The sequence below is a fragment of the Sphaerodactylus townsendi genome, linkage group LG16, assembly GCF_021028975.2.
Source record: "Sphaerodactylus townsendi isolate TG3544 linkage group LG16, MPM_Stown_v2.3, whole genome shotgun sequence".
NCBI classification, from domain to species: Eukaryota; Metazoa; Chordata; class Lepidosauria; order Squamata; family Sphaerodactylidae; genus Sphaerodactylus; species Sphaerodactylus townsendi.
Window position 1 is genome coordinate 14952360 of NC_059440.1, and position 26024 is coordinate 14978383.

Sequence of the window (26024 nt, forward strand, 5' to 3'; positions counted from 1 at the left end):
AGCCCAGCTCCAACCTTATATTCCGCGACCAGTTCTTCCTACCCAATCAAATGAGCAGGGCCTTCGGCCTAGCACGGGACCCCTCCCTCCCTCGCTTGAAACCCCAGACGCCTTCCAGATCATATTCTTTATTGTATTTCCAAATCGTTATGGGAAGGCAGAGCTCGAGTCCGTTACCTTGGGATGTCAACTGCAGGAATTGGCTTTGCAAGCCCAGCAGCTGTTGCTCACCTCCCCGGGGGCCCGTGATGATTTTCAGGTAACCTGAGAGCTTTGGCAGGAGCATTAGCTGCGGTCAAAGATCACTGGCACACGGGCATTCCTTTGTGAATGATAGCAGCCACCAGAGAATCCCCTTTGGATATTTTCAGAAATCCGTTGCCTAATTTGTAATATTTTTCAGGTACAGAAGAGAGCGGCGGAGAGGGAGGATAAGGGGGAGAGCAAAAGAGCAGAGAAGGGACTGTATGTGGCAGTGTGCAAGACATGCGCTTAATGCGCCGTGCAAGAGCAGTGCTTCATGTACTAACGTTTCAGTGCTGATCAGGTGAGGCAGAGCATCCCAGCCCTTTCGAGCCTGCTGGCTCATTGCACGTTCTGACACGGCCCCGTAGCTCAGCAACAAAATGGCTGCCACAGGAGGCGGAGCCAGCCCCAAAACTATTGCCACAACTAAACTTCAGCAACACAATATTCCTTGTGCTGTGGTGGGAGCTGCTGCCAAAGCAACATTTTAAAAAATCTACACAGCTGGTCGCCTTTCCAAGAGTCAGTCAGAATCCCTGCTGGGCAAAAACCCCACCCATTTGGCAGGCACCAGAAAAAGTGTCCCATGGGCACCATGTCTGTGTTCCTTGAATTGAGATATGGCTTCACCAGTTGCTAAATCATAGATGACTCCAGTGAACAGCAAGAGGCCACATGAACAGCAAGAGGCCACATCCTCCTCCTCATCCATCACCACCACCACCATTTCCTCCTCCTCCTCTCCTTCTCCTTCTCCTTCTCCTTCTCCTTCTCCTTCTCCTTCTCCTTCTCCTCCTCCTCCTTCTTCTCCTCCTCCTCCTCCTCCTCCTCCTCCTCCTCCTCCTCCTCCTCCTCCTCCTCCTCCTCCTCCTCCTCCTCCTCCTCCTCCTCCTCCTCCTCCTCCTCCTCCTCCTCCTCCTCCTCCTCCTCCTTCTTCTTCTTCTTCTTCTTCTTCTTCTTCTTCTTCTTCTTCTTCTTCTTCTTCTTCAGTGGGGGACAATGCTCTAACGTCCACTCTGCAAAGCATCTCCGTTCTCCAGGAGAACTAATCACTTCAGTCTGGAGATGAGCTGAGATCCCCAGGCCCCACCTGGAGGTTGGCACCCCTACTCTGCTACCATGCCTGGCTTCATTGACATCAGCAAAGAGGAGGCAGGGAAGGAAGAGAGAGAGGAAATGATGGGCAGCGCTAGGACTGCTTTCCCCTGAGACTGACTTGGAGCACAGCAAAGGAGGGATGCAGCAAACGAAAGAAAACATTGGCAGGGTCAGTGTTCACATACCTTGAGGGGGGCAGCTGCCGTGGCCTAAGGCTCTTGGCAGGTCCCACTGCTACCAACCCCCTCTCAATTATTTGCTAGCGCTCCACTGTGCTCCCAGTTCACACCCTGCCTGCTACCACTGGGGAAGGGGCTGGTGGCAGCGATGAGCATGAGTGGGACGAGAGCTGATATGTGGACTGGGGAGGAACACACAGGGAGTTAGGAGGCATCCAGGTGACTGGGAGGGAAGGACATGGGGGCTTGATGGTGGGTAGAAGGGGGAGAGGAACCCCAAGAACTTTTGAGTCCAGTAGCACCTTTGCGACCAGCAAGACTGTTAGGGCATAAGCAGGAGTCCCCTTAACCATGGTGCATGGAAGTTCTCTACCGCTGAGCAGCACAGAGCCGCCTGCAAGAGCTCCCCCTGCTGGCGGCTGCCCGATCTGCGTGGCACCAATTTATTTATTTATTTATTTATTATTTGGATTTATAGACCGCCCAATCCCCGAGGGGCCAATATGGTATCTGTGCAGCTACGCAGCTGCGCAGCAGCTTACAGGGAACATTGGGTATAAGCTTTCAAAAGTCAAAGCGCCCTGTGTATCTGACAAAGGGACGTTGACTCTCAAAAGCTTACACCCCCAAATCTTGCTGGTCTCTAAGGTGCTCTAATCTCAAATCTAGCTGCTCTCCTGCAGACCAACATGGGTGCCCTCTGAAACATTTCAAAAGGTAACCCTTCCCTTCCCCAACCTGATTTTTAATCCAACGGTACCATTTTACACTGTTGTAATGTTCTGCTTATGTGTTTTGGCACATGACCAGAGCCTGGGGCTGTGTGCGCTCATCTGGTTTTGATAAAAACCCTGAGCTCAGACAATACGTCTTCTCGATCATGTCTTCCTGCAAGATCGGAGCAGGATAGCAAGCAACTAATATTTTATCAGTAGCAGATTAAATATCGAGAGCTGAGGCAGCCATCACTGTTGGCTAGCTAGAAAAGCCGTCCGGGCACAAGCCTGCCACTTTTCGAGCAAACAAACGACGAGAGATCGGATTTCTATTCGTTTTCATCTTTTGGCCGCTTATTTTGAAACTGAACTGTCGGAATTCTTTTGTCCTCTTTCACGTTTTTAATTTCTCTTCCCAGGTAGTGTTGATTTTAGTGCATCGAAACCGTTTGGCTAGATGTTATCTAACTGTGTGCTGTTGGGTGTTTTTGCAAGCCCGTTAGCTTGCTAGCGGACAGACAGAATGACAGCAGAAGGCAGGTTGGCGACGGCGCAAATGTGAAAAGGAAGGTAAATCAGCTGCCGGAGAGACGGATTTAAGGTTTCTCCAGATAATTAAATTAAAGAAGAGGATGTGTTCCTCTTGGCTCTGCAATTGCACGAGCTTCGGTCCAACTCCAGTAGCAGAATCGTTGCAGCCAGTGTGATGTTTTGGCGGGAGTGTTGGGTTGGAAGAGGGACATCTCCGTTCAGCTCCCAACTCAACCATGAAACCCATTGACTGACCTGGGCCTGTGTGGCTTCTTGGGAGTTCAGTTTCCATCTTGGCCTCAATTGCAACACACTTTCTAAAGCGAGGACTCACATCCATTTTGCTTTGCTAGGAACCAAATGAGTTTTGACATGGGAGGCCATGCATAATTTGGTAGGTTGACATGTCTGTGGCAACCCCTACTGGCACTCCTCCCACAAAAACTGTTCTTTTTCTCTCATGAGGGAAAAATAGAAGGATCCATCCAGTTTGAGAGGGTCGCCATGTTGGTCTGCAGCAACAGCAAGAGTTGAATCCAGCAGCTCCTTAGAGATCAGTGTTTCAGGACATGAGTTGTTGAGTCTCATCAGCTCATACTCTGAAAATCTTGGTGATCTCAAGGTGTTTTGGACTCAGATCCAGGGATTGATACAGTGTCTGCATTCTGTCCCTTACATGGGGCCAATAGAAAGTTGGAGGGAAGAAGAAGAAGAAGAAGAAGAAGAAGAAGAAGAAGAAGAAGAAGAAGAAGAAGAAGAAGAAGAAGAAGAAGAAGAAGAAGAGGAGGAGGAGGAGGAGGAGGAGGAGGAGGAGGAGGAGTTTGGATTTATATCCCCCCTTTCTCTCCTGCAGGAGACTCAAAGGGGCTTACAATCTCCTTGCCCTTCTCCCCTCGCAACAAACACCCTGTGCGGTAAGTGGGGCTGAGAGAGATCCGAGAAGCTGTGACTAGCCCAAGGTCACCCAGCTGGCGTGTGTGGGAGTGTACAGGCTAATCTGAATTCCCCAGATAAGCCTCCACAGCTCAGGCGGCAGAGCTGGGAATCAAACCCGGTTCCTTCAGATTAGATACACGAGCTCTTAACCTCCTACGCCACTGCTGCTCCTGAGCAATTCGCATTTGGAAAACAGCGGGCAAGGAGATGGTTAGTCCCTTTTTCCTTCAGTGCCACATTACTCTACTTGCTTTCAGCAGCCAAACTAAACAAAGCAGTAAGATCCAGTCACACTTCGCCCTTCAGGACAGAATGTTGGAGATTTAGACTGGAAAGACTTCAGTTCAAATCCACTCTTTGCTTGAAACTTACAAGGCTGGGAGCGCTGTCCCTCTCTGCAGTCCCTGCTGGGTAGGATGAGACCCTCCCGTCTGGTCAGCCTGACAACAGATAGCGAACCTCACAGGTTCTTTGCTTAGAAGGCCTTTATTTCCACTTCAAGCAGTTATAGTCCTGGCCTCCCCTCTCCACGTCCCTCCTACCAACCACCCTGTGCCTTCTTTTTATCTCTCTCAGAAGGGTTCCCCCCTCCCGGATCTCCCTGCTCTGGGCTATTTATGGCCACTGGACTGTCTGTTGAGCCCTGTGGGTTGGAATTAAGCCCCCAGTGCTCTTGGCTCTCCCTCATAATTGCAGCCTGATCGGGGGTGTGCAGCCCCCATCCTACTCTAAGGAAAGGCTGGGGCCTGCTGCTTGCAGCCAGGTTGGGGTTGTGTCAGCCCTGCCCTGCTCTGAGGAACCGCTGAGGTCTGCTATTGCAGCTTGGCCTGTGTTGTGTCAGCCCTGCTCTGCTTTGTGGAGGTTCTGGGGCCGGCTCTGCTCCCCAGGCCTTCTTGCCAGCTCCCTGCAGCTTCCACGAGGTGCCTTTGTTCACTGGTATGTCCGAGGGCGAGGTGGCCAGTTGCAGGGTGTCCTGCTATCCGTGGGTTGGCATCCATGAAAGGGAGGGGTGTAAGGGGGCCTGCTGGATGCTGGAAGGCAGCCCTGTCCCCAGACGAAGTCCTCTTTGGTTTGTGTTTGAGCCAAACGTGCCTTTCAGGATTGTTAAAATAGGGGCAAATGGCTGTGAACAGCACCCTACACAAGGAGCAGAGGCGGGATCAAGCTACGACCAAAGACTTTGTTTCATAGAATCCCTTGGAAATGCTCCTTTGAGGGAAGCCCGCAATCCAACTGAATTAACTTGCGTTAATCGACAGCGAATATAGTCATGCGCTTGGCCCCCAAAATAAGATAAATATAAACTGAAGCCTAAAATAGCGGGCTGTCCTGAGCAGGTGGAAATACTGTTTCCAAGTTAAACGGCATTACTACTTTGGCTTTCTTTCCTCGAGACTATCTCATAATCCGGGGTTCTTTTCTTGTTCTTTTCTTTCTTAAAAAGGGAAATATTTATGAAACATATAACATGTACGGCTTTCTTTCCAACCCGCTTTTTGGCTTACCTGCCAAATGCAGCGGGTGTCAGCCAAGGGAAGCCGGATGTGGAGTTTCAAGGAATCTTGCAGAAATACTGTCTTCATACACTTCTGTGGAATATGTTTCTCCTTGTTTAGCAAAGGCCTGTTGGATTGGATACTTGGTACAGGGACAAAGTTTTTAAAACTTTTTTTTAAAAGCCAACGCAGTTTTTTTAAGACACTGGACACTTCCCCCATCTTTTCTCAGCTAAGGCTGAGAAAAAAATATATATTTTAGGGATACAAATTGTTGCCTCTCTTTCAGAACACTGGAACTCTTTCAGAACACTGAGGCAACCTTGTAAAAATAAGAGGCAAGACAGACGAATAGAGAAGTGCTTTTAAAAACCATGTGCATTGGATTTGTGGAACTCACTGCTGCAGGAGGTAGCGATGGTGGCTCACTGAGATGGTTTAGAAAGTGATTAGATAACTTAATGGCACAAAACCTCCATATTTGTTTGTTTGTTTGTTTGTTTGTTTGTTGAATGTCTAAACTGCCCTCCCCTAGGGGCTCAGGGCGGTGGACAACAGTAATAAAACAGCTTAAAAAACATAACATAAAACAATAATAAAACCAGGAACCATATAACGTTTCACACACACCCCCTCCCCACCTTTATGCCCATAGGAAGCCAGATGAAATGGCAGTGATGTGTTTAACCAGGCTGGCCAAATGCCTGGCGGAACAGGTCCGTCTTACAGGCCCCGCAGAAACTCTGCAAGTCCTGCAGGGCCCTGATCTCCCTTGGGAGCCAGTTCCACCAGGTGGGGGCCAGGGCTGTGAAAGCCCTGGCCCTTGTAGAGGCCAGCCTGATAGCTTTAGGGCCAGGGATTTAGTGGCAGTATACCTCTGATTACCACTGACTTGGGGATCTCTCCAGTTTCTGCTGCCTGAGACTCTTTAATGGGTGATGTTGGTCCCTGACTTGGGGACATTTTGTATGCAGTATAACTGCTCTGTCCCTGAAGTGGGGTATGGTTTTGTCCCATGAAGACAGTAGCCCTTTCCACCTGCTCCCCTAGCACCACCAGTAGGTATTCAGAGCCTGGCATCAAAGGGGCTTCTGTTCTCTATCATGGTAATGGACCTTGCTTTACTTTCTGTTTCCCACTGGCTCTATGCTTTGTAACATGTAGTGATTTAGGGGGCACCCAAGCACAGGCTCTTCCTGCTATCTCTTCACATGGCCTTGAGGAAGTAACAGCTTCTACACTCCTGTTCTGTGTTCTGTGTTGCTCTGCTTTGATGTCTTGGGATATATGTCTTGCAGGAGAGAAAAGGGGGATATAAATCCAAACCCCAACTCCTCCTCCTCCTCCTCCTCCTCCTCCTCCACCACCACCACCACCACCACCACCACCTCTTCTTCTTCTTCTTCTTCTTCTTCTTCTTCTTCTTCTTCTTCTTCTTCTTCTTCTTCTTCTTCTTCTTCTTCTTCTTCTTCTTCTTCTTCTTCTTCTTCTTCTTCTTCTTCTTCTTCTTCTTGTTGACAGGGCTCCCATCAGGTCCTGTGTAGGGAGAGAGGGGTGAACAACAAATTACACGTTTCCCTTCCATTACTCCAAATTTACCACCTAGAAGGATATTGCGGTGGGTCCCTTCCCCACTCCAATTCTATTGAGTTATCAGATTTTACATGTTGAGATTGTTTGATATCCCTTCCAGGACTGTCTCCTTTCCCAGCTACTTTTCTTAATTTTCCTTTTATTATTTTGATAGCTTCACGGAGGGATTCGATTAAGCGTGCCCATGCCCTTTGATCAACCCCCTTTGCACGTATTTGAATGTTGAGGGTGATTTTTGTGCGTGTGGTTAATTTGTGCTGTGCGTTTGCTGCGTATCCAGTCCATTGTACCATTTTGAACAGTGCCGTGGGTCGGACTGCGATTTCAGCAAAATGATCCCCTTCGCTCTTTTTATTATTTTTTTTTTAAAAGGAAATTCCCTACGGCAGCCAAGCATTAAATTTAGCTGTGCTGAGACATGCATTTAAAAGGCGTCCAAGAATGCTAAAAATGGGACTCCGAGCTGACCTCTCACAGGATGTGTGTGGCTGTCTTTAAAAACCCAGAACACTCAGATACAAGACAGTTTCACGACACGGTGAAAAAAGATGCTGCTGAGCCCTTCCAAAACCTTGCTCTGATTTGGTACGTTGCCTCATTCTGTTGCTCGAACAACTTTTCAGCTTAAAAAAAAATAGCTTTGGGGAATGTTTCTCCATTTTGGATCCAGTTCCCAGGATCGAAACAGGGTTTGGCCAGACGGAAAGAGCCTTGGACTGCTAAGCACCCTCTCTTGACACAGGGATCGACTGCTGTACTCTCCAAAACTTCATGACACCGAGAGCCAGTCACTAGTTTCACACTCCGCTCTTTAATACTGCACATACCTTTCTCATGCCTCTTATTGGGGGTGCACTGATGGTTGCTGCTGGACAAGAAAGAGATGATTGCCCAGACAGAAGCTGGATTCTTTATCAGACGTATGAAGGCGCTGATGCCCCAGGGAAGGAGAGAGGCAAGCAGGCAGGTTGTCACTTTGTCTTTCACCCTCCCTCCTTCCCAAAGATTTTGTACCCTGGCCAGTTCCCAGGGATGCCTGTCCAGTGCTGGAAACTGGCAGGGCTTTTGGGGGTGGAGACGATAAAATTGGCCTCACTCTGGCCCCTTCCGCACATGGAGAATAATGCACTTTCAATCCACTTTCACAATTGTTTGCAAGTGGATTTTGCTACTTCGCACAGTAAAATCCAGCTGCAAAGTGCATTGAAAAGGGGTTGAAAGTGTATTATTCTGCATGTACAGAAGGGGCCTCTGACAGTGCACTTCCATTACAAACCCAGGGGTGTCATTAGTGTTTTGGGGTAACACTGTAGGATTACCTGAACCTCTATGGTTTTCACCATAGAATTTCGATAGAAACCTAGAGTGTTGCCCTGATTTAATGACGTCACTTCCACATTCATAGTGGATGTGATGTTGTGGCATCAGACTGTCTTTATTACTCTCATTTTCCCCCACTGCCCTACTGAGTGACAGTGGGGGACAACGGCAGCTGGGAGGGAGATCACCTTCCAGAGTGAGAGACCTGGCATTCCTAGGAGAGAAGCTATGCTAACCTCTTAGCATTGGCCCCAACTGAACTAATACCTGAACCTGGTGTGGCTTGCAACACTGTCTCTGAGCATGTTCAGAGTGCCCACACCATGCTTTTCTCTCCCATCTCTTATCCACTATGCTGCCCTTGACCTGTACAGTAAATTTTTTTTGGTAGAAGTATGAAAGCCATCAGTTTTATTTCTCACACAAAATGGTACTTTTCCTGGACCGGTCACAATTTTTTCCCCCACAATACATTTCTTTGCTGTTTTGCTGAGCCCTGCATTCCATTTCACTGCAGCTCACATTAAGAAAGGAGAATGTCTAAGATTTTTTATTATTTGATGTCGGGGGGGGGGGGGTTGGTTTTTTTTAGTATTTAGCTACATGTGGTAATTATTCGGTTCATCTTCATTTTTGTCAGAAAGAATGAGTGTGTGTAAATACTTTAGACAAATTCAATTAATTCTGGAATTGGCACATGCGCCATTTGCCAGTGTTCACTTCCTTCACCTAATTTCAGACATATGTGTGTACTTTGACAAAATGGTGCAAAAATGTGTTTATACATAGGTATGCATCATGTTCATTTTTTCCCCTATGTGGTGTCTTATTGATGTTCACATGCACTTCTGCCCATAGGCAAAACACCAGACAAACAGAACCCTGCTAAATCATATACACAGTCACATCAAGATAATTTTTGCAGTGTTTTCTTAAAGGGCATTTGAGCATCAGTGACATCATGGGAGGAGATGTGAATGAACCAAGGAAACTGAATCTGTGACAAACTGCTGGGTGCAAAATCTAGAAATAAAAGATGGCATCACAGAGAATTCCCAATGCAGTGGCTTCATAAACGGCCAGACTATGGCCATTTGTGCAGTTGTGGTCTGCCTCGCAGTGAGGGCCATTCCGTTTCTGTCAGATTCTCGACAGCACACACATTCCCTCCCCTCCAGAACTCACTCCGCCACAGATCAGATAATCCCTGTGTAACCTCTGTCTGTGGGTTCTGTGGGGCAGAACTGGGAATGAGTTTGCAACAACAAATTTTAAAAACAAAATGGTTTATTTTCTTAACATATAACATCAACATTTAACATCACACTTCAAGGTCCTGTTCAGGTTTCATTTCAAGTCCTTCTAGTTACAGTCTTCTGATATTGCCAAGTCCAAATCTTCTTTGCAAGTGGGTTGGCTCCTGAAGACTCCAAGGGCTTGGTGAACAGGATTCAACATGATGAAGGTTTCTAGGAACACTCTCACCCATTGCAAACACACAAAAAACACTTAACAAGGTGTTAAGGGCTTATACCAGGGGTCTTCAAACTATGGCCAGATGTTCATGGACTACAATTCCCATCAGCCCCTGCCAGCATGGCTAAGTAGCAGGGCTGATGGGAATTGTAGTTCATGAACATCTGGGGGGCCATAGTTTGAAGACCCCTGGTTATACAAATCAAGGTCCGAGTCTGGTAGCCTCGTCTCCTCCAAACTACATGAGCTCTGCAGCCTCCTGCTGCTTTGAGTCTCCACCCCTTTCTGGGTCAACCCATTCTGAGCATGGGGGTTACACCTGCAGTTTTTGAAACCTCTGAAACCATGACTTTTCCTCTCCCTGTGCAGGGAAAGTGAAGGGAATCAGCGTGTGTTTGGCTTTCTTTGAGTTTTCTTGCTCCTCCTTCCCTTTTCCCACGACAACAGTTTCCTCTGCTCTTCCAAGATCGAAAAGGTTGTTTTGTTTTGTTTCTATTTTTTCATGCTGAAACTGACAAAAGTTGAATGGTCTAACAAACTGACACTAGACAACAACAACAAAGGCAACACCAGCCTCCCCGGATGGAAGTTGCATGGAGAGAACAAGGAAGCGGTGGGTGGGCAAAATGGAGGATTGACTCAACTCCACTCAGGACACTTTACAGCTGGGTAATCTGGAAACCCCAGAGAATTGTGGGGTACTGTATGCATAATGGGGCACCGTGGGGAACTCTGGGGCACTTTTCCCTGGCTGTGTGGCCAAGAAACGCATCTCACTGTGACATGCCTCTGAAAAGGGCAGCCATGGAGGCAGGCTGAACGTTGGCAGCAAAAACTACTTGATCAAGACCACACAACCCGGAAAATCCGCTACAGCCTACTGGAGGTTTGCTTGGCTGTGCGGATTTCTTAAAATGGTAGCAGCTGCCAGCACAGCACAAGGAACAAAACTGGAACTAAACTGCATTACTGGAGTTAAATGGTGGCAATCATTTTTGTGGCTGACTCCGCCCCTTGTGGCCACCATTTTGTGGCAGGCACCTTGCTGTGTAGAGAGGTCTATCAATGTCTACCAGCATAATGTATGCATAATGGGCCTATATAATCTCAGATTCCAAAATTTAGGAAAAACATCCAAATGAGAATTTTGGAAGCAACCTTGGTTAACAGCCGCAATGTGAAATCAGTTGGGAATGCCGGCAGAGGCCGGGTGGGGGGTGGGGGTGGGGACCCAAACTCAGTGATGAGGCCATATTTCAAGTCTCCTGCAATGGCTAACCAAGAGGCAGAGAGGATTTCCAGGAGAGGTGGAAGGTTTCTGAGGAAGTGACTTCGTATCTCGATCACCATCTGGAGATTTACTGTAAGTGAAAGCTTTGGGAGCCTGGCACATCTGTTAAGCAGATGAGCTACCCGAAAACACAGAGGGGTTTTGTGAAAAGAGAAAAAAACGACACATGTGAGGATTGAGAAGCTCAGGTTTAAATGTCTGTCTGTTGCCACTCCTGCAAAAGAAGAAGAAGAAGTGTGGACTCAGCAGAAACTGAATACCAGCTGCAATGTTCCCACAGCCCATTTACTCCAGAGCAGCCCTGGTGGAGTCAGTGGCACTCGATGTATTATGTAAAGTGAGGTTCCATGACTAGGACCACTGGAGATCGATTTGTGGCTGCAGAGACGACATGGATCCCTCTCTCAAGATCGTGTGCGGTTAACTGCGGTTGTGCAAAATTTCCTGACATGTGGGGCCTTGGCTCTTGGAATCTGATACCCCCAAAACCTGTTGGTCTCTGAGGTCCTGCTGGATTTATTTATTTATTGAGATTCATACCCCGCGAGATGGTCCCAGATGGCTTACCAAACCAGAAACGACAATAAAACTTCAGTAAAAAATAGAAGAGTTTGGATTTATATCTCCCCTTTCTCTCCTGTAAGGAGACTCAAAGGGGCTTACAAACTCCTTTCCCTTCCCCCCTCACAGCAAATGCCCTGTGAGGTGGGTGAGGATGAGAGAGCTCCGAAGAACTGTGACTAGCCCAAGGTCACCCAGCTGGCACGTGCTGGATTGCACAAGCTAATCTGGTTCACCAGATAAGCCTCCACAGCTCAAGTGGCAGAGCGGGGAATCAAACTTGGTTCTCCAAATTAGAGTGCACCTGCTCTTAACCACTGCACCACCCTGGCTCTCAGTGATAGATAGATAGATAGATAGATAGATAGATAGATAGATAGATAGATAGATAGATAGATAGATAGATAGATAGATAGATAGATAGATAGATAGATAGATAGATAGATAGATAGATAGATAGATAGATAGACAGACAATCATAAAACCAAAGCATACCCACCCACAAAACCTCCTCCACTCCACTCCACTCCACAAAGCATACCCACGGCAGCTACCAGAGAGATTTAGATCTAGGACCAGGGAATTCTGCGGCCGATAAATTCAGGAATCTCCAATTCCTCTATCAGTCTCCCTACCAGCATGGCCAATTGGCCATGCTGACAGAGGCTGATGGGAATTGTAGTTCCTGAACATCTGGAGAGCCGCAGGTTCCCTACCCCTGATCTAGGAGGTCAAAGGCCAAAGGCCTAGGAAGATCTTCACCAGACCCCGAAACCCTAGAGGGTTGAACTTAGCAGTGCAAAATTAGACATGCAAGAGCCATATTGAACCAAGTAACTATGAACGTCGTCGTCGTCATCATCATCATCGCGATTGGACTGGCAGACTGAAGCCAGGGGGATTTGTAGATCTTGCAGCTGCTGGAGGAATTCCCTTTTGATACTTCTGTGAAAGGCCTGGGGGGATTCCTTCAGTGTTGTCAGATCCACAGATCCCTAGTGGTTTAGAAGGGCAGTGATTTGGTGGTAGAGTTGCACCATGGACAAACGTTCTTTGGTTAAGAGTCTTTGTGGTCTTAGTAAGGGAGATGCTTTGTCAATGCTGCCATCTAGCGTGGTATTATTTTATGCACAGCATCGGTCTGGAGAAAAGCGGTCAGCAACCTTTTATAATAAAAGAGAACTACATGGGAAATCACAGCAAACGCTCCATGAAGAGCCAGCAAAAGAATGCCTGTTTGCATAACAGAAACTCTATGGTTTAACATTACTGGTAGACAATAGTTTCTTTAATTAGGGTGTTTTTTTTCTGGGTTGTATGGCTGTGTTGTTCCCCGCGGCTGTGCGGAACTTCCCAGACACTGCACAGAACTGAGCTGCCTGGGAAAACTCCCCCTGCTGAGTGGGCCCTTATCTGCATGGCACCAATATGGCGGCCGGGTGACATACAGGGAACATTGCTGGCAGATGACATGCTTATTGGTGGGGTGGAAAGGACCATCAGGTCGCAGCTGACAGATACCCCAAAGGGTTTTCAAGGCAAGAGACTTCAGGGGTGGTTTGCCATTGCCTGGCTCTGCATTGCAACCCTGGACCTCCTCGGTGGTCTCCCACCCAAGTACTGACCAAGACCAACCCTGCTTAGCTTCCAAGATGTAACAAGATCAGGCTGTCCTGGGCTATCGAATCAACCTGTCGATTGATAACCTGTGAAGTTTCGGCGCCCTGACTTAGACGGTTCAAGCTGGCGTGATCTTGTCAGAAGCTAAGCAGGGTCAATCCTGGCAAGTATTTTGAAGGGAAACCTCCAAGGAAATCCAGGGTCATCATGCTAAGGCAGTGGTGGCGAACCTATTGCATGCGTGCCAGAGGGGGCACTCAGAGCCCTCTCTGTGGGCTCGCACGCTGTTGGGCACTCAGTTTGGGCACTCAGCAGTGGCGTAGCGCTGGGGGGATGCGTGATGCATCCGGCACATGCCCCTGTGGGGGCATAGCGAGGGCGTTCCGGGGGCGTTCCAGGGTGTGGTGGGGCAGACAGGGTGTGGCAGGGCTCACGTGTGCTCCGGGCATAGTTTCCCCTTGCTCTGCCTCTGGCACTCGGTCTCTAAAAGGTTCGCCATCAATGTGCTAAGACAAGCAATAGCAACCCAGCTCTGCACATCACTAGCCTTGAACACCTTAAGGGGTCACCATAAGTCAGCTGTGACTTGATGGCAAAAAGGAGAGGTTTCTGCAGCCCAAACACTGGGCACTGCAAGTTGTTTATTAGGAGGAGTGCATGAGTCCCACAAGAAATAATGAATATACCCCAGAGCCCCTGTGTGATTGGTTTAGTGCGCTGGCATAAGCAGCACATGAAAGTTGAGTTTAAAGAGAACATTTGGATTCCTGATGGCTGTTAACCTCTAACTTTTCCCCTCAATGTAAAGTATCTTTAAGAAGCCCTTTAATCCCAAATAATAATAATAAAAAACTTTACCGGCCATTCTTTTCGCATACTGGTTATTCAAGCATCTCCGCTACCCTGCCAATAAACTTTAATTCAAGGGTTTTCTTTTCTTTTTTGGTTCCCTGCTCAGCCACATCCCTGGGTTAGAAGCTGGATTTCCTACAACCTGCTGGATCAGACCAAAGAGGAACGTTTTCTAATCCAGCATTCCCCCCTCCCCCCACTGCTCAGATACCCACTGCTCAGATACTCAGATACTCGAAAGATCACAAGGAGGCCCTGAACCCATCTCTGTTATTTGATACCCCCCACCAGTATTCAGAGGTATACTGCTTCTGAGCATGGAAGTTCCATTTATTCCATGGCCAACAGACATTGATAGAGCTATTATCTATTGTTATTACGTAACAGCAGACTAGATGCCTTGTGCTGGTCCTGGAAGCAGGGGGGTAAAAAACAGAATCAGACCATTCACATGCCAATTTTAGATTTCTACAAATTCAGGAGATCACACAAGAAAAAAAAACCCCTTTGTAAATTAAACAAAAGCAGAGTGGGTGGAAATACTTAAAATGGCCTAATGAAGACAGAGCAAGAACCAGGTGGTGTACTGTTAAGAACACAAAAAGAAAAGAAATGGGGTTCATAATCCTTAAAAGCAGGGATTTATGTATTTTTCTGTGTGTGAGAGGGAAAGGGAGAAAGAGAGAGACATTTAGTGTCACTCTGTTATTAAGACTTTCTCTATTATTATTATTTTCTTTGGGGATTGTTTTACATTTGTTTTTTGTATCCTATCTGTATCATCCTCTAAGCCAATAAAGGCTTGGTTGTTGCTGAGAGATTTCCAAACTATTTATCCCTTTCCTCTTTTCTAGTGATTCCTTATTTTGGCCCCAATTTGAAAATTGTCTCATTGTCAAGTGAAATTATGCCTTTAGAATTTGCTTTTATGCAGCTAAACCACTTGAATGTTCTGAGCTTGACAATGTATTCTGACTCAGTCCTTGTTGCATAACGCAGTTTGTTGTATCTGTTCATTTATTTTGCAATATCTGTATCCTGACATATGGCTCTGTGGGCCTTCAGGGCGGCTTTAAAGTACAGAACAAAAATAAGATAAAATAATAAACATTTATACATATGGTTGTTGTTTTCTGGAAAAGAGAGACAATATCTGGTCTGTGAGATTATTACACCCATACATCATGTATCGTTTAAGCATATTACAAGCTAGGGAGGCGTGAGGAATCATGGGGAAAAAAGAAGATTGTTTAGAAAGTACACTCAAGTGCAGGGAGACAAGTCTTCCTCATCTGGGTTAAATAAGCTCCTTGGGGCTTTAGCTGACCAATTTCCTAAGCACCCTCCTTTTAAAAAAAAAAAGCAAAAACTTGTAGCTAACTCTCAGCTGCTCCCAACATCTAGCAACTCCTAAATATGGTTGCCAACCTCCCCATGGTGCCAAAAAATCTCTGAAAAGTACTAACCAAGGACAATGGTCCCCTCCTTCAGCCGAGTGTGGTTCAGAGAATTGCTTTGCATCTTTCATCTGAGGGGTGTGGTGTGATTATTTTTGGGAAGGGTCTACAATATTGACATAACAGCAATATCATTACAACAGCAATTTAAAGGGCTTTAACAAAGCCAGCCATCTTGTGACTACTGGGTGTGATGAGATCTGTGCCTTTAAGGATGCGTTGAGAGAACCAGAAAGAGCTTCCTCCTTTGGGTTAAATAAGCTCCTTGTGGCTTTAGCAGACCAATTTCCTAAGTATCTTCCTTTTAAAACAAAAACTTGTTGCTAACTCCCAGCTGCTCCCGACATCTAGCAACTCCTAACTTGTTGCCAACCTCCCCATGGTGCCTAAAAATCTCTTTCAAGGCAAGTGGCTTCAGGGGAGGTTTGCCACTCCCTGGCTCTGTATTGCAGCCCTGGGCTTCGTTGGTGGTCTCCCATCCAAGTACTAACCAAGGACAATGGTCTCCTCTTCGTCAGAGTGTGGTTCAGGGAATTGCTTTGCCTCTTTCATTTGAGGGGGATGTGTGATTATTTTTGAAAAGCGGCTACACTATCAGAGAGCAGCAGTGGCGTAGCGGTTAAGAGCAGGAACACTCTAATCTGGAGAACAGGGTTTGATTCCCCGCTGTGCCACTTGAGCTGTGGAGGCTTATCTGGGGAATTCAGATAAGCTTGTGCACTCCAACACATGCCAGCTGAGTGACCTTGGGTTAGTCACAGTTCTTCAGAGCTCTCTCAGCCTCACCCACCTCACAGGGTGTTTGTTGTGAGGGGAAAAGAGAAAGGAGTTTGTAAGCCCCTTTGAGTCTCCTTACAGGAGAGAAAGGGGGAATATAAATCCAACTCTTGTTCTGCTTCTACTATCGATATAACAGCAGTATCAATATAACAGCAACTTAAAGGGCTTTAACAGAGCCAGCAATCTTGTGACTGCTGGGTGTGATGAGATCTGTGCCTTTAAGAGTGAGTCGAGAGAACCAGGAAGAGCACTTAGAACTGAGACCCAGGAGAGTTCAACGGGCAAGCCAAGCAGCAGGCAGTGGGGTGCCTTCTTGCGTGTATGCGAGGAGACCCCACTACAACCCCATTGTGCACCGATGAACCCAAAGGTTAGCCTTCCATGCATAATGGTACTATGCGTAACCAGGATTTTGTGTGTGTGTGTGTTTTTAAAGCAACTTTCAATGCAGTTGCCTTCAATAGATTTAGAATGGTGAAACTCTGCTTGAGACTGCACTGTTTTGGTTTTAAAGAGGGGCGCCCTGGTCGTTCTGTGCATGCTGGATCCATCTGGTGTCTTGGTTTTTTGGGGGAGGGGGGAAGTACCATAATGCTCCAAGAGTTACACAGTGCTATCCTGAGCAACATTATGCCCTTGTAAGTTCACTGATGTCGATGGATTCGAAAGGGTGTTGCTCTGCTTCAAGATTGCACCGTTAGCTAAAGATTTTTAAAACTAGTTTATTTATTCAAAACATGTACATCCTGCTTGTTATGATAGATGCAGCTAACAAAGCAAATAAGAAAAGCTCCATCTCTTCCCAAAATTCAAATATGACCCCAAATATAAAATGTCATTCCAAAAAAGCCAGAGGCTAATATTACAGAGGATTCATAAACAAGCACGCCCATTTAGACCAGTGTTCAAGAATTTCTTAGGCATTTAAAAAAATGTATATTGTGAACAACCCATCTGGAATTTTCCCAAGAAGAAGAGTTTGGATTTTTAGCCCCCCTTTCTCTCCTGTAAGGAGACTCAAAGGGGCTTACAATCTCCCTTCCCTCCCCCCCCCCCACACACAACAAACACCCTGTGAGGTGGGCAGGCTGAGAGAGCTCCGAAGAACTGTGACTAGCGCAAGGCCACTCAGCTGACATGTGTTGGAGTGCACAAGCTAATCTGGTTCCCCAGATAAACCTCCACAGCTCAAGTGGCAGAGCGGGGAATCAAACCCGGTTCTCCAGATTAGAGTGCACCTGCTCTTAACCACGACACCACACCAGTTCTCATAAGCTTCACTGCGAAATGCTATTGCAAGGTGGCAAAAGCGGAAGGATCAGATCTCTTTGGAAAGCTGGTTCACAAGACGGGAATGTCCAGTCTTTTTCACAGCTGGGCTGAACGAGGGGAGAGAAGCGGTGAGACTGTACCCTGCCGTCGCACCCTTCCAGGATGCCTGCTCCTCCTTTGATTTCACCAGCCATATTGGTGGCAGCATATTGTGAAAATTTGGTCCATACATGCAGTTGATTTCTTCATTCTGCCCTGGAGAAGTCCACAGAGGCTGTGCTCAGATTTGAGATTTGCACCAGTGGGTGAAAGGCATATGATCTCTGAGGGGCTGGGGGGGCACGAGGCGTAGCTCTTTATTTTATTTATTTATTTTATTAAATTTATACCCCGCCCATTCCCAACCAGGGTATAATAACCAGGGTTAATAACAGCCCAGGAGTGTATCGGTTTCAATCCATGAAAATCTGTGGTTTGGAAAGGGTCAAACCTCTTCCCTTCCATCTCTCGCTCATATACATGTGGTGGTTCCAATTTGAATTCGAACCCAAAACTGCCATATCAATTTCCAAGACATGGGGAGGATCCGATCAATAGCTTTGCTACACAAGCTGCTTACATAGTATCTTGCCAGGTGCCGCACTTTTACCTTTAATTCTGCACGCCTTTTCCTCTATTTGGTTCTCTTCATTTTTTCCCCATTGTTTTCCCGAGCACTTTTTCCACAATGTTTTTATCTATCCATTTCTGAGCCAGCTTCCCTTGAGCATGCGATCATGTTGAAACAGTCTTTATTTCTCTGCCCCACCAAACACCTGACCCTAATCCATGCCCACGTGTAGTCGCCCAACTTCACCTTCAACCAGTTTCTCCTCCTCCTCCTCCTCCTCCTCCTCCTCCTCCTCCTCCTCCATTTTTTAAAACAATTTTTGACTTTTTTTCTCCTTGACATATCACATTACTGTTGTAACATTAAGTCAAAGATGTACTTTGTGTCAGTAGTTGGGAGCCGGTGAAATTGACAAGGGATGTTACTTTTGCAGGAGGAAATTGACAAGAGACTGCTGTAGTAATGATCATGCATTACTGGCTCTCCAATTTGGCTGAAAATAGGGAGGGGGCTTGGGGGGGTGTTACATTGTTACCCCAGGTAAGGGTTTTTTTTGTCTTTCATTTTGTGTGGAAAGTTTTCAATGTTAGAAACGGAGGCGGAGACATTTTTGAATTGCCACTTCTTTGCCACTGTGCAGTAACCCAAAGGTGTCTGTGCAAAAGGAAAAAATGGCGGACAGTTCTTCTTCTGCATCACGGATGACACCCACCTCCATCATGAATAATAATACATTTTCAGCAGTATTGTGCAGAATAAATGCAAGGGACAAGGGGGAAAAACAACAGGGAAAATGGAGGCATACGGAATGATTTCACCAAAAAAACCCCACCAAAACGCAAGCTTTGACAACTGAGAAAATCATGGTAAGCCGTGCATGTGAAAATGGCCAATAGTTAGATCCTAAAGTCCCCAAAGAAATCGTTCCAGTTTGGACAAAATCTGACCTGATCTTTCTTCTGACACATTGGCCCCTTCCGCACACGTAAAATAATGCATTTTCAAACCACTTTCACAACTGTTTGCAAGTGGATTTTGCTATTCTGCACAGCTTCAAAGAGCACTGAAAGCAGTTTGAAAGTACATTATTCTGCATGTGCGGAATGAGCCATTGAGAAAAAGGGGACTTTGTTGCTGAGGATTCCTATTTAAGCATTTTTGTGGTTGTATGCCAGTTAAGACAAGGTTTTTGATCAGTGATGAAGATTGTGGGGCCAAATGCAGAAACAGCAAAACTGGAATGTATGTGTGAGCATGAGAGAGAGAGAGAGAGAGAGAGAGAGAGAGAGAGAGAGTGAGAGAGAGAGTGCAAAGGGTTATTTGTTTTCAAAACTGGGGAATTTTAAATGAGAGACTCCAATCTTATTTTTTCAGCTTGATTTGTAATGTTTTGACAAGTTGTCAGTTTTGTTCTTTGGAGTCGATTCCAGCTTATTGCAAAGCTATGTGGCCATTTTTTAAAAAAATGTAGAAAATAAAGAATTAAATAGACATGATCCAATACACACACCCCTAGCTGATTTAAATGTGTGGGTGTGGACCCAGGAGGAGAACTGGTCCCCAAAGAAATCGTTCCAGTTTGGACAAAATGTAGGTGTTTGTTTATTTGCTGTCGAGATGGGACCAGTATCACTTAACTTCTTGGACACTAGTAAGTTTTGTGTAGCAATTCCTCTGGCTGCCCTTGGCTCCTAGGGACTGAAATATCTCGACTTTTGCCTGAGGGAGAAGGCAGATTTGTTAGGTCTGTTTTCATGCTGGATTTATACTATGTAGAAGGGGAACTTCGTGCTATAATGCATGCTTTTGATCTTACTTATTCATTCTGGAAGAGAAGATCAAATGACTTCCCTGTTCCCCAAAGCCAGGATATGAATAAAATGCAAAAATGATTTTTTTAAAACAAAATCAACATATTATTCATGGCAATGTCTGTTGTCCTGCAGTTTTAATAAAGAGCTTGGCTGCTTTGGGTCTAAACATTTCCCATTACAACAAACCTACTAAGACTGTGTCTCGCGTTTGCCCATTTAATGGCCAACCAAAAGGGGAGGCAGAATTGTACTGCAGAAGCAGGGCACATCCATGCTGGTGGATTTGCCCTTCCGAGGGTACTTACAGGTGACAAACTCAGGCCCTCCAGGTGTTCAAGGACTACGATTCCCATCAGCCCATGCCAGCAGGGCCAATTGGCTATGCTAGCAGGGGCTGCGAGGGCCTGAGGTAGATGGGCAGAATTGCTGGTGGGCAGCCATTGCTGCACCCCACATAAGCTGCAACCGATGCCCAGTGCCATTTCAGCTCTCCCACTCTGCCACTGGCCATGTTGGCACAGTAGGGGTTTGTCAGGGGCGGTTCCCGGGATGGATCCGATATTAGTTGCCTTCCACCCTGGGTTTGCAGCAGTTACACCATGGCCCTGGCTTTCAGACTTACCCTTTTGGGTGGTTCAGGACCATTGAGCCCATAGAGTCTCCAGTGATTCTCAGAGCTACCTTCTGTCACTTCCAGGTTTTCCCTGGAAGTGATGTCATCACACAGGAGACATCGCCATTTTTTACCTCTAACCACCACTCGAAGCAGGGGCAGGCAACTGCTGCCGCCTCTGGGAGACCGTTCACCATAGTGACGGACCTGGCACCCCTAGGCTGAAGTGAGAGTGCTTATAAGAGTCCCGCATGGAGTTCCTCTCCATTGAGATACCAATACATTGGCTCAGAATTGCCCTTTAATGTGCTTGGGAAAAAATTCTGTTGGGTAAACCTACTGGCAACTTGATTGTTTGCTTCTTCTTCAAATGTGATGGAATACACTGATTGGCTTCCCTCCATTCTGTCCCCTGTCAGATGTTGACACAGGGTGATTCCCCACTGGCAGAGTCGACTCAGTTTAGTACTAGGTTCAACCAGTCACATGGGAGTTGTTGTTTCGTCTCACTTCCTGCTTGTGTGGAACCTGTTTAGGGTCAGGACTGTGGTGTGCTTGAAGAGCGACTCCTTGTTACACCATTTTCCCACCGTTCCAGGGCACTGTTAGGGAAACTGCTGGAATTTGGAAAGTGCCAGTCACACAATCCAGTAATGAAGGCGTTAATTGTTGCATGCTAATTAGTTAGTGAGATCAGAAGTCAGTGACCAGGTAATTGATACCTATTGGTTAAGCAGACCGACATGAGCTTCATGCAGTCTCACACGTAGGCATTAGATATATATTCTTTGTTACACTCTGCACATGTTCAGTAGCAGCTTTTTGTTAGCCATGCAATAGTCAACCAATAAGCTCCATGAAGGAGCTAGCTCAGGGGTCTGCAACCTACGGCTCCGGAGCCGCATGTGGCTCTTTCAGCCTTATACTGCGGCTCCACATGGCCTGGAGGTAGGAGGGTAGCGTGGCCGTGTCCCTCCAGCCCTCCAGAGCAGCGCTGGAAGGAAAGGTGAGTGGAGGGGCTGAACCAGAGGTGGCTACATGTGTGAGGGCGCCGCTTTTCGTGTCCCCTCCACTCACCTCTCCTTCCAGTGCTGCTCTGGAGGGCTGGAGGGACATGCCCATGCTGCCCTCCGACCCCTGACGGTCAGAGGGTAGCATGGGCATGTCCCTCCAGAGCAGCTGCCATCCCCCCTCTGCCATCCTCGCAGCCGCCATCCCCCCTCTGCCCGGTGCCGCTGCCTCCCAGCGCTGGATGGAAAGGTGAGTGGAGGGGCCGAACCAGAGGTGGCTTTGTGCGGAGCCACCGGCTTGGTAGACCTTCGGGGCCGTGGAAAACCAGTCCAAATGGCTCCTTGAGTGGAGAAGGTTGCCGACCCCTGAGCTAGCTGATCAGATAGATATTTCCTGCTTTGTTTTTCCAAGTTACCCTTCCTTTTTATTTTTGTAACTAAACCATTTTTCAATAAGCAATTAACTCTGTATCATTATTGAGCTAACCCAGGGGTAGGGAACCTGCGGCTCTCCAGATGTTCAGGAACTACAATTCCCATCAGCCCCTACCAGCATGGCCAATTGGCCATGCTGACGAAGGCTGATAGAACTAATTCAGTGAGTTCCAGGCATCTGGAAAAGCTTCTTGAGCATTTATAAACTTACAACAGAAACTCATGTGTTCCTTCTCCTTGACATACATGTGAGATTCCCCTAACAGGTCCAACAGCTTACATTCTTTTTTTAAAAATTACTCTTCTAAAATTAAGTTTGTTACTCATCTTTTATTATTTTGAAGGCATTTAAGTAATAGGTGTTTTTTTTTAAATTACAAACTTCTGACCTTTGTTCTGATGAAAGCTATCAGGTTTTTGCATTCACTAAGGGGCCTCTCCTGACTTTGAGATGTGGTTCGAATCGAAGTTAAAATACAGATAAACACTTTTCTTCCTTCTAGAATGTATGAATTGCACGAGACTCACGGATATGGCTGACAGGCTGAGCACACTTGAAACAAAGGTAAGTTCGTTTCCCTTAAAAAAATAATCACGAGTCATTCAGGTCGTAGTTGATTTCTAAAAAGAGATCAAACAAATCCGCGAAGGTAAAGTTGACTGGAAACTACTGATGACTAAATAGAACCTCCATGTTCAGAAGCAGTGTGCATTTTAATACCATTTGCTGGGAGGACAGCAGAAGGAGAAGCCTTTGGTTGTCAGAACCTTTGATACTTAGGGAGCTGCGTATGTTTAGTTGGTGAAGAGAAGGTTAAGAGATGATATGATAGCCATGTTTAAATATTTGAAGGGATGTCATGTTGGTGAGGGAGCAAGCTTGTTTTCTGCTGCTCCAGAGACTAGGACCAGGAGTAATGGGTTCAAGGTGAAGGAAAAGTGGGCAAGTCTGGGCCAGTGTGTTGGTATCTCAATGGAGAGGAACTCCATGCTGGACTTCCTGACAGATAGGGCTGTTAGACAGTGGAATGTACTACCTCGGGGTGTGTGGAGTGTCCTTCTTTGGAGGTTTTTAAAGAGATGCTGAATGGCCATCTGTCAGGAGTGCTCTGATTGTGTGTTTCTGCATTGCAGGGGGTTGGACTTGATGGCCCTTGGGGTCTCTTCCAACTCTATGATTCTACCTCCAGGGCGTTGGAAGAAACAGGGTGTTGGATTAGATGTGCTGGGCTGTTCTTACATTCTGTTAAGAAAACTCGGGGGGGGGGGGGTTGAATCTTCATCCCGATAAGACAGAGATGGTCAAGGTGGGTGAAACAAAGAGGACACACACACCTATTTACTAATTTAGTTAAAACATCCTTTATATTCAGCTCTCCCTATAAACAGAACTCATCTCAGTTTGCAGAATAAAACAATAATACAATAAGGGAGTGGGGAAAAAACAGTTTATATAAGTATCTCAATAAATGCAGGATGAGCATGTGGACTTGAGAAGTAGCAGCGGGGAGAATTTCTCCCCATGTGGACTAGAGAAATGGCAGCAGCATGCCGGGGGGGGGGGGGGGGGCTTGAACTGAATGCTGGACCCCATCCAAGCACTCAACAGGGCAAATCCTGCTTCGTTTCTGAGATCTGATAAGAACAGCCATCCAAGTCAAGGGGGTGGGTGCCGTACATTGTCCAAAATCACACTCACTGAACAGTCCAGACGTGATAAATATTTTATGTTCCTCACATCAAGTTACCCAATTTTATTATGCCGTCCACCCATACATTTTTTAATAAAAATCTGTTGGAAGGTTAAGGATGGTCTGCTACTCATTCCAGTTTCTGGTCACTCCTCCGACACTTCCAGTCATAGTCTCGAGCTGATATCACCCATTCCAGTGCAAGAAGCAGCCGCTGGTGATCCAAACACGAGGAAATGCCATTATCCAGACCACAAACGTGATTGATTCAGTGTGTGATTGATAGATGACCCAGACAAGCTTTGGCGCAAACGCTGTTTCTCATAGCAGAATCTTGACTCGCCAAACACGTTCCAAATGGGGAGATATATAATATTTAATGTATGGTTTGGATAAACACAAGTGGGAGAAAATCGTGCCCTTTCGGTACAGATACAGGGCCTGATCTTATTTCTTGAAAACATAACCACTTGATTTAAACTCTTCTTTCTTTAATTACTACGTGTGCCTATGTGCTCGGCAAGGGACACAATCTTGCTGGTTGGCAATGGCTAACACTTTATTTATTTGACTTAATATCCCTCCTTTGCTGGTGCTGGCACCTCATTGTGCCTAGGAAGGCTTTGACAATCCAACCAAGCCCATTCTTCTCCGATCTTGGAAGCTAAGCAGAGGGGACTCTGGTTAGTACTTGGATGGGGGACCACCCTGGCAGTCTAGGGTTGCTACATAGAGGCAAGCCACAGCAATCCATTTCTGGACAAGAGACATACATTTGGTAAAAACAAACCAGAAAAAAAATGGTTTTTTAAACTGTAGCTGGAAATCCTCATTCCAAAAAAGCCCCAAATTTGACTTTTTCCCAGGATCATTTTGGGATCAGTGGCTATAGCACTAGAAACAGAAGAAGCCCCCTTTAAAAGTTAAAAAACAAACAAACACCCTTACCCACTTTGCCTCTGTGCAGTGCTTTTAAGTTTAGCCTCCATTTCTGCTTCATTATAGTGTAGGGAGAATCAAATTTACAACAACCTTTATTAGGCATATAGAATAGGCTCTAGAGCGTTACCAGACATTTGTGAAGTGCAAATCAAGAATACATTCCAAAACATAGACATAGAAACTGTGTCTAGCACTGGACGTTACTTAGAGAGTTCTGTCACTTGTAATGGAAATTCTGCTACTTTTTCTGCAGCTCTGGAGGGGTGTTTTTAAGGGGTGGGTGTCAAGTTGCTTTCTATTCATGGCCGCCCTATGAATCAATATCCTCCCAAATGTCCTATTGTTAATGTCCGGTTGTTAAGATTCAGTGGTGGCGAACCTTTGGCACTCCAGATGTTATGGACTACAATTCCCATCAGCCCCTGCCAGCATGGACAATTGGCTGGCAGGGGCTGATGGGAATTGTAGTCCATAACATCTGGCGTGCCAAAGGTTCGCCACCACGGAGATAGATGCACCAAATTTTCAGCATAGCTGCTGGCGATGCTCCTTACAAGAACCCCCATATTGGAAACCATGGAATATGGTGGGGGCACTTTCTTTGGAGGCTCATAAAATTGAACCTCCTGGCCCAACCTGTTCCAGACTTGGTGGGAGAAGGGCTTCTACGAAGAGTTGCCAGAAGCATTACTAAAAATTTGGCACTTCTACCTTAAAAACATCCTCCCCTCAGAGTCCTGGAAAGATTTCCCTACAAGCTATAATGCAGCTGATTTTTTTTTATTACTGAAAAATACCAGGAAAAAATTCCATACTACTATGAAGATTCAGGAATATTTAGGAATCCTGAAAATGTTTGGGTCTATCATAACCAAATCTGAATATTCTCGATTTTTTGACAGGGGCACCCTTACTCGGTTCATTTTTCCCCATGAAAACCCTATGAATTCTCCATAAGTTGGCTGCAACTTGAGAACACTTCCCATCACCACTGCTAGACCTAGGGTCATGCCAATAGAACCATAGAATCATAGAGTTGGAAGAGACCCCCAAGGGCCATCAAGTCCAACCCCCTGCCATGGAGGAACACACAATCAAAGCACCCCTGACACATGTTCATCCAGCCTCTGTTTAAAAACCTCCAATGAAGGAGACTCCACCACTCTCTGAGGCAGTGAATTCCATTGTCAAACAGCCATGACAGTCAGAAAGTTCTTCCTAATGTTTAGGTGGAATCTCTTTTCCTGCACCTTGAATCCATTACTCCGTTTCCTAGTATCCGAGGCAGCAGAAAACAAGCTTGCTCCCTCTTCTAAATGTACCATCGCACCAGCTGCATGAATGAAATGGAGCCACTAACCAGATTGGATGATCAGGCAATGACAGAATTGTACAATATGCACCGGAGTCTTGAACAGATAACTTGTCAGCTACAAAAAGTTTGCCAGCTGCTAAAGAGTAGCTCATGCTTCCTCGTAAAAGGCC

At 46.3% G+C, this 26024-nt stretch overlaps 1 protein-coding gene across 5 annotated transcripts in view; it reads left to right on the forward strand.

Annotated features, from left to right (window-relative positions):
- Positions 1 to 26024, forward strand: part of COL26A1 (collagen type XXVI alpha 1 chain) — a 129561-nt gene that overhangs the window by 80856 nt on the left and 22681 nt on the right. For all 5 annotated transcript variants that reach the window (XR_007246333.1, XR_007246331.1, XR_007246332.1 and 2 more), the window contains exon 4: positions 22410 to 22471. Coding sequence is in view for 1 of the 5 variants with exons in the window: in XM_048519208.1 (XP_048375165.1) it covers positions 22410 to 22471 (62 nt within the window). In the remaining 4 variants the exon portion in view is untranslated. The remainder of the gene's footprint in view (positions 1 to 22409; positions 22472 to 26024) is intronic.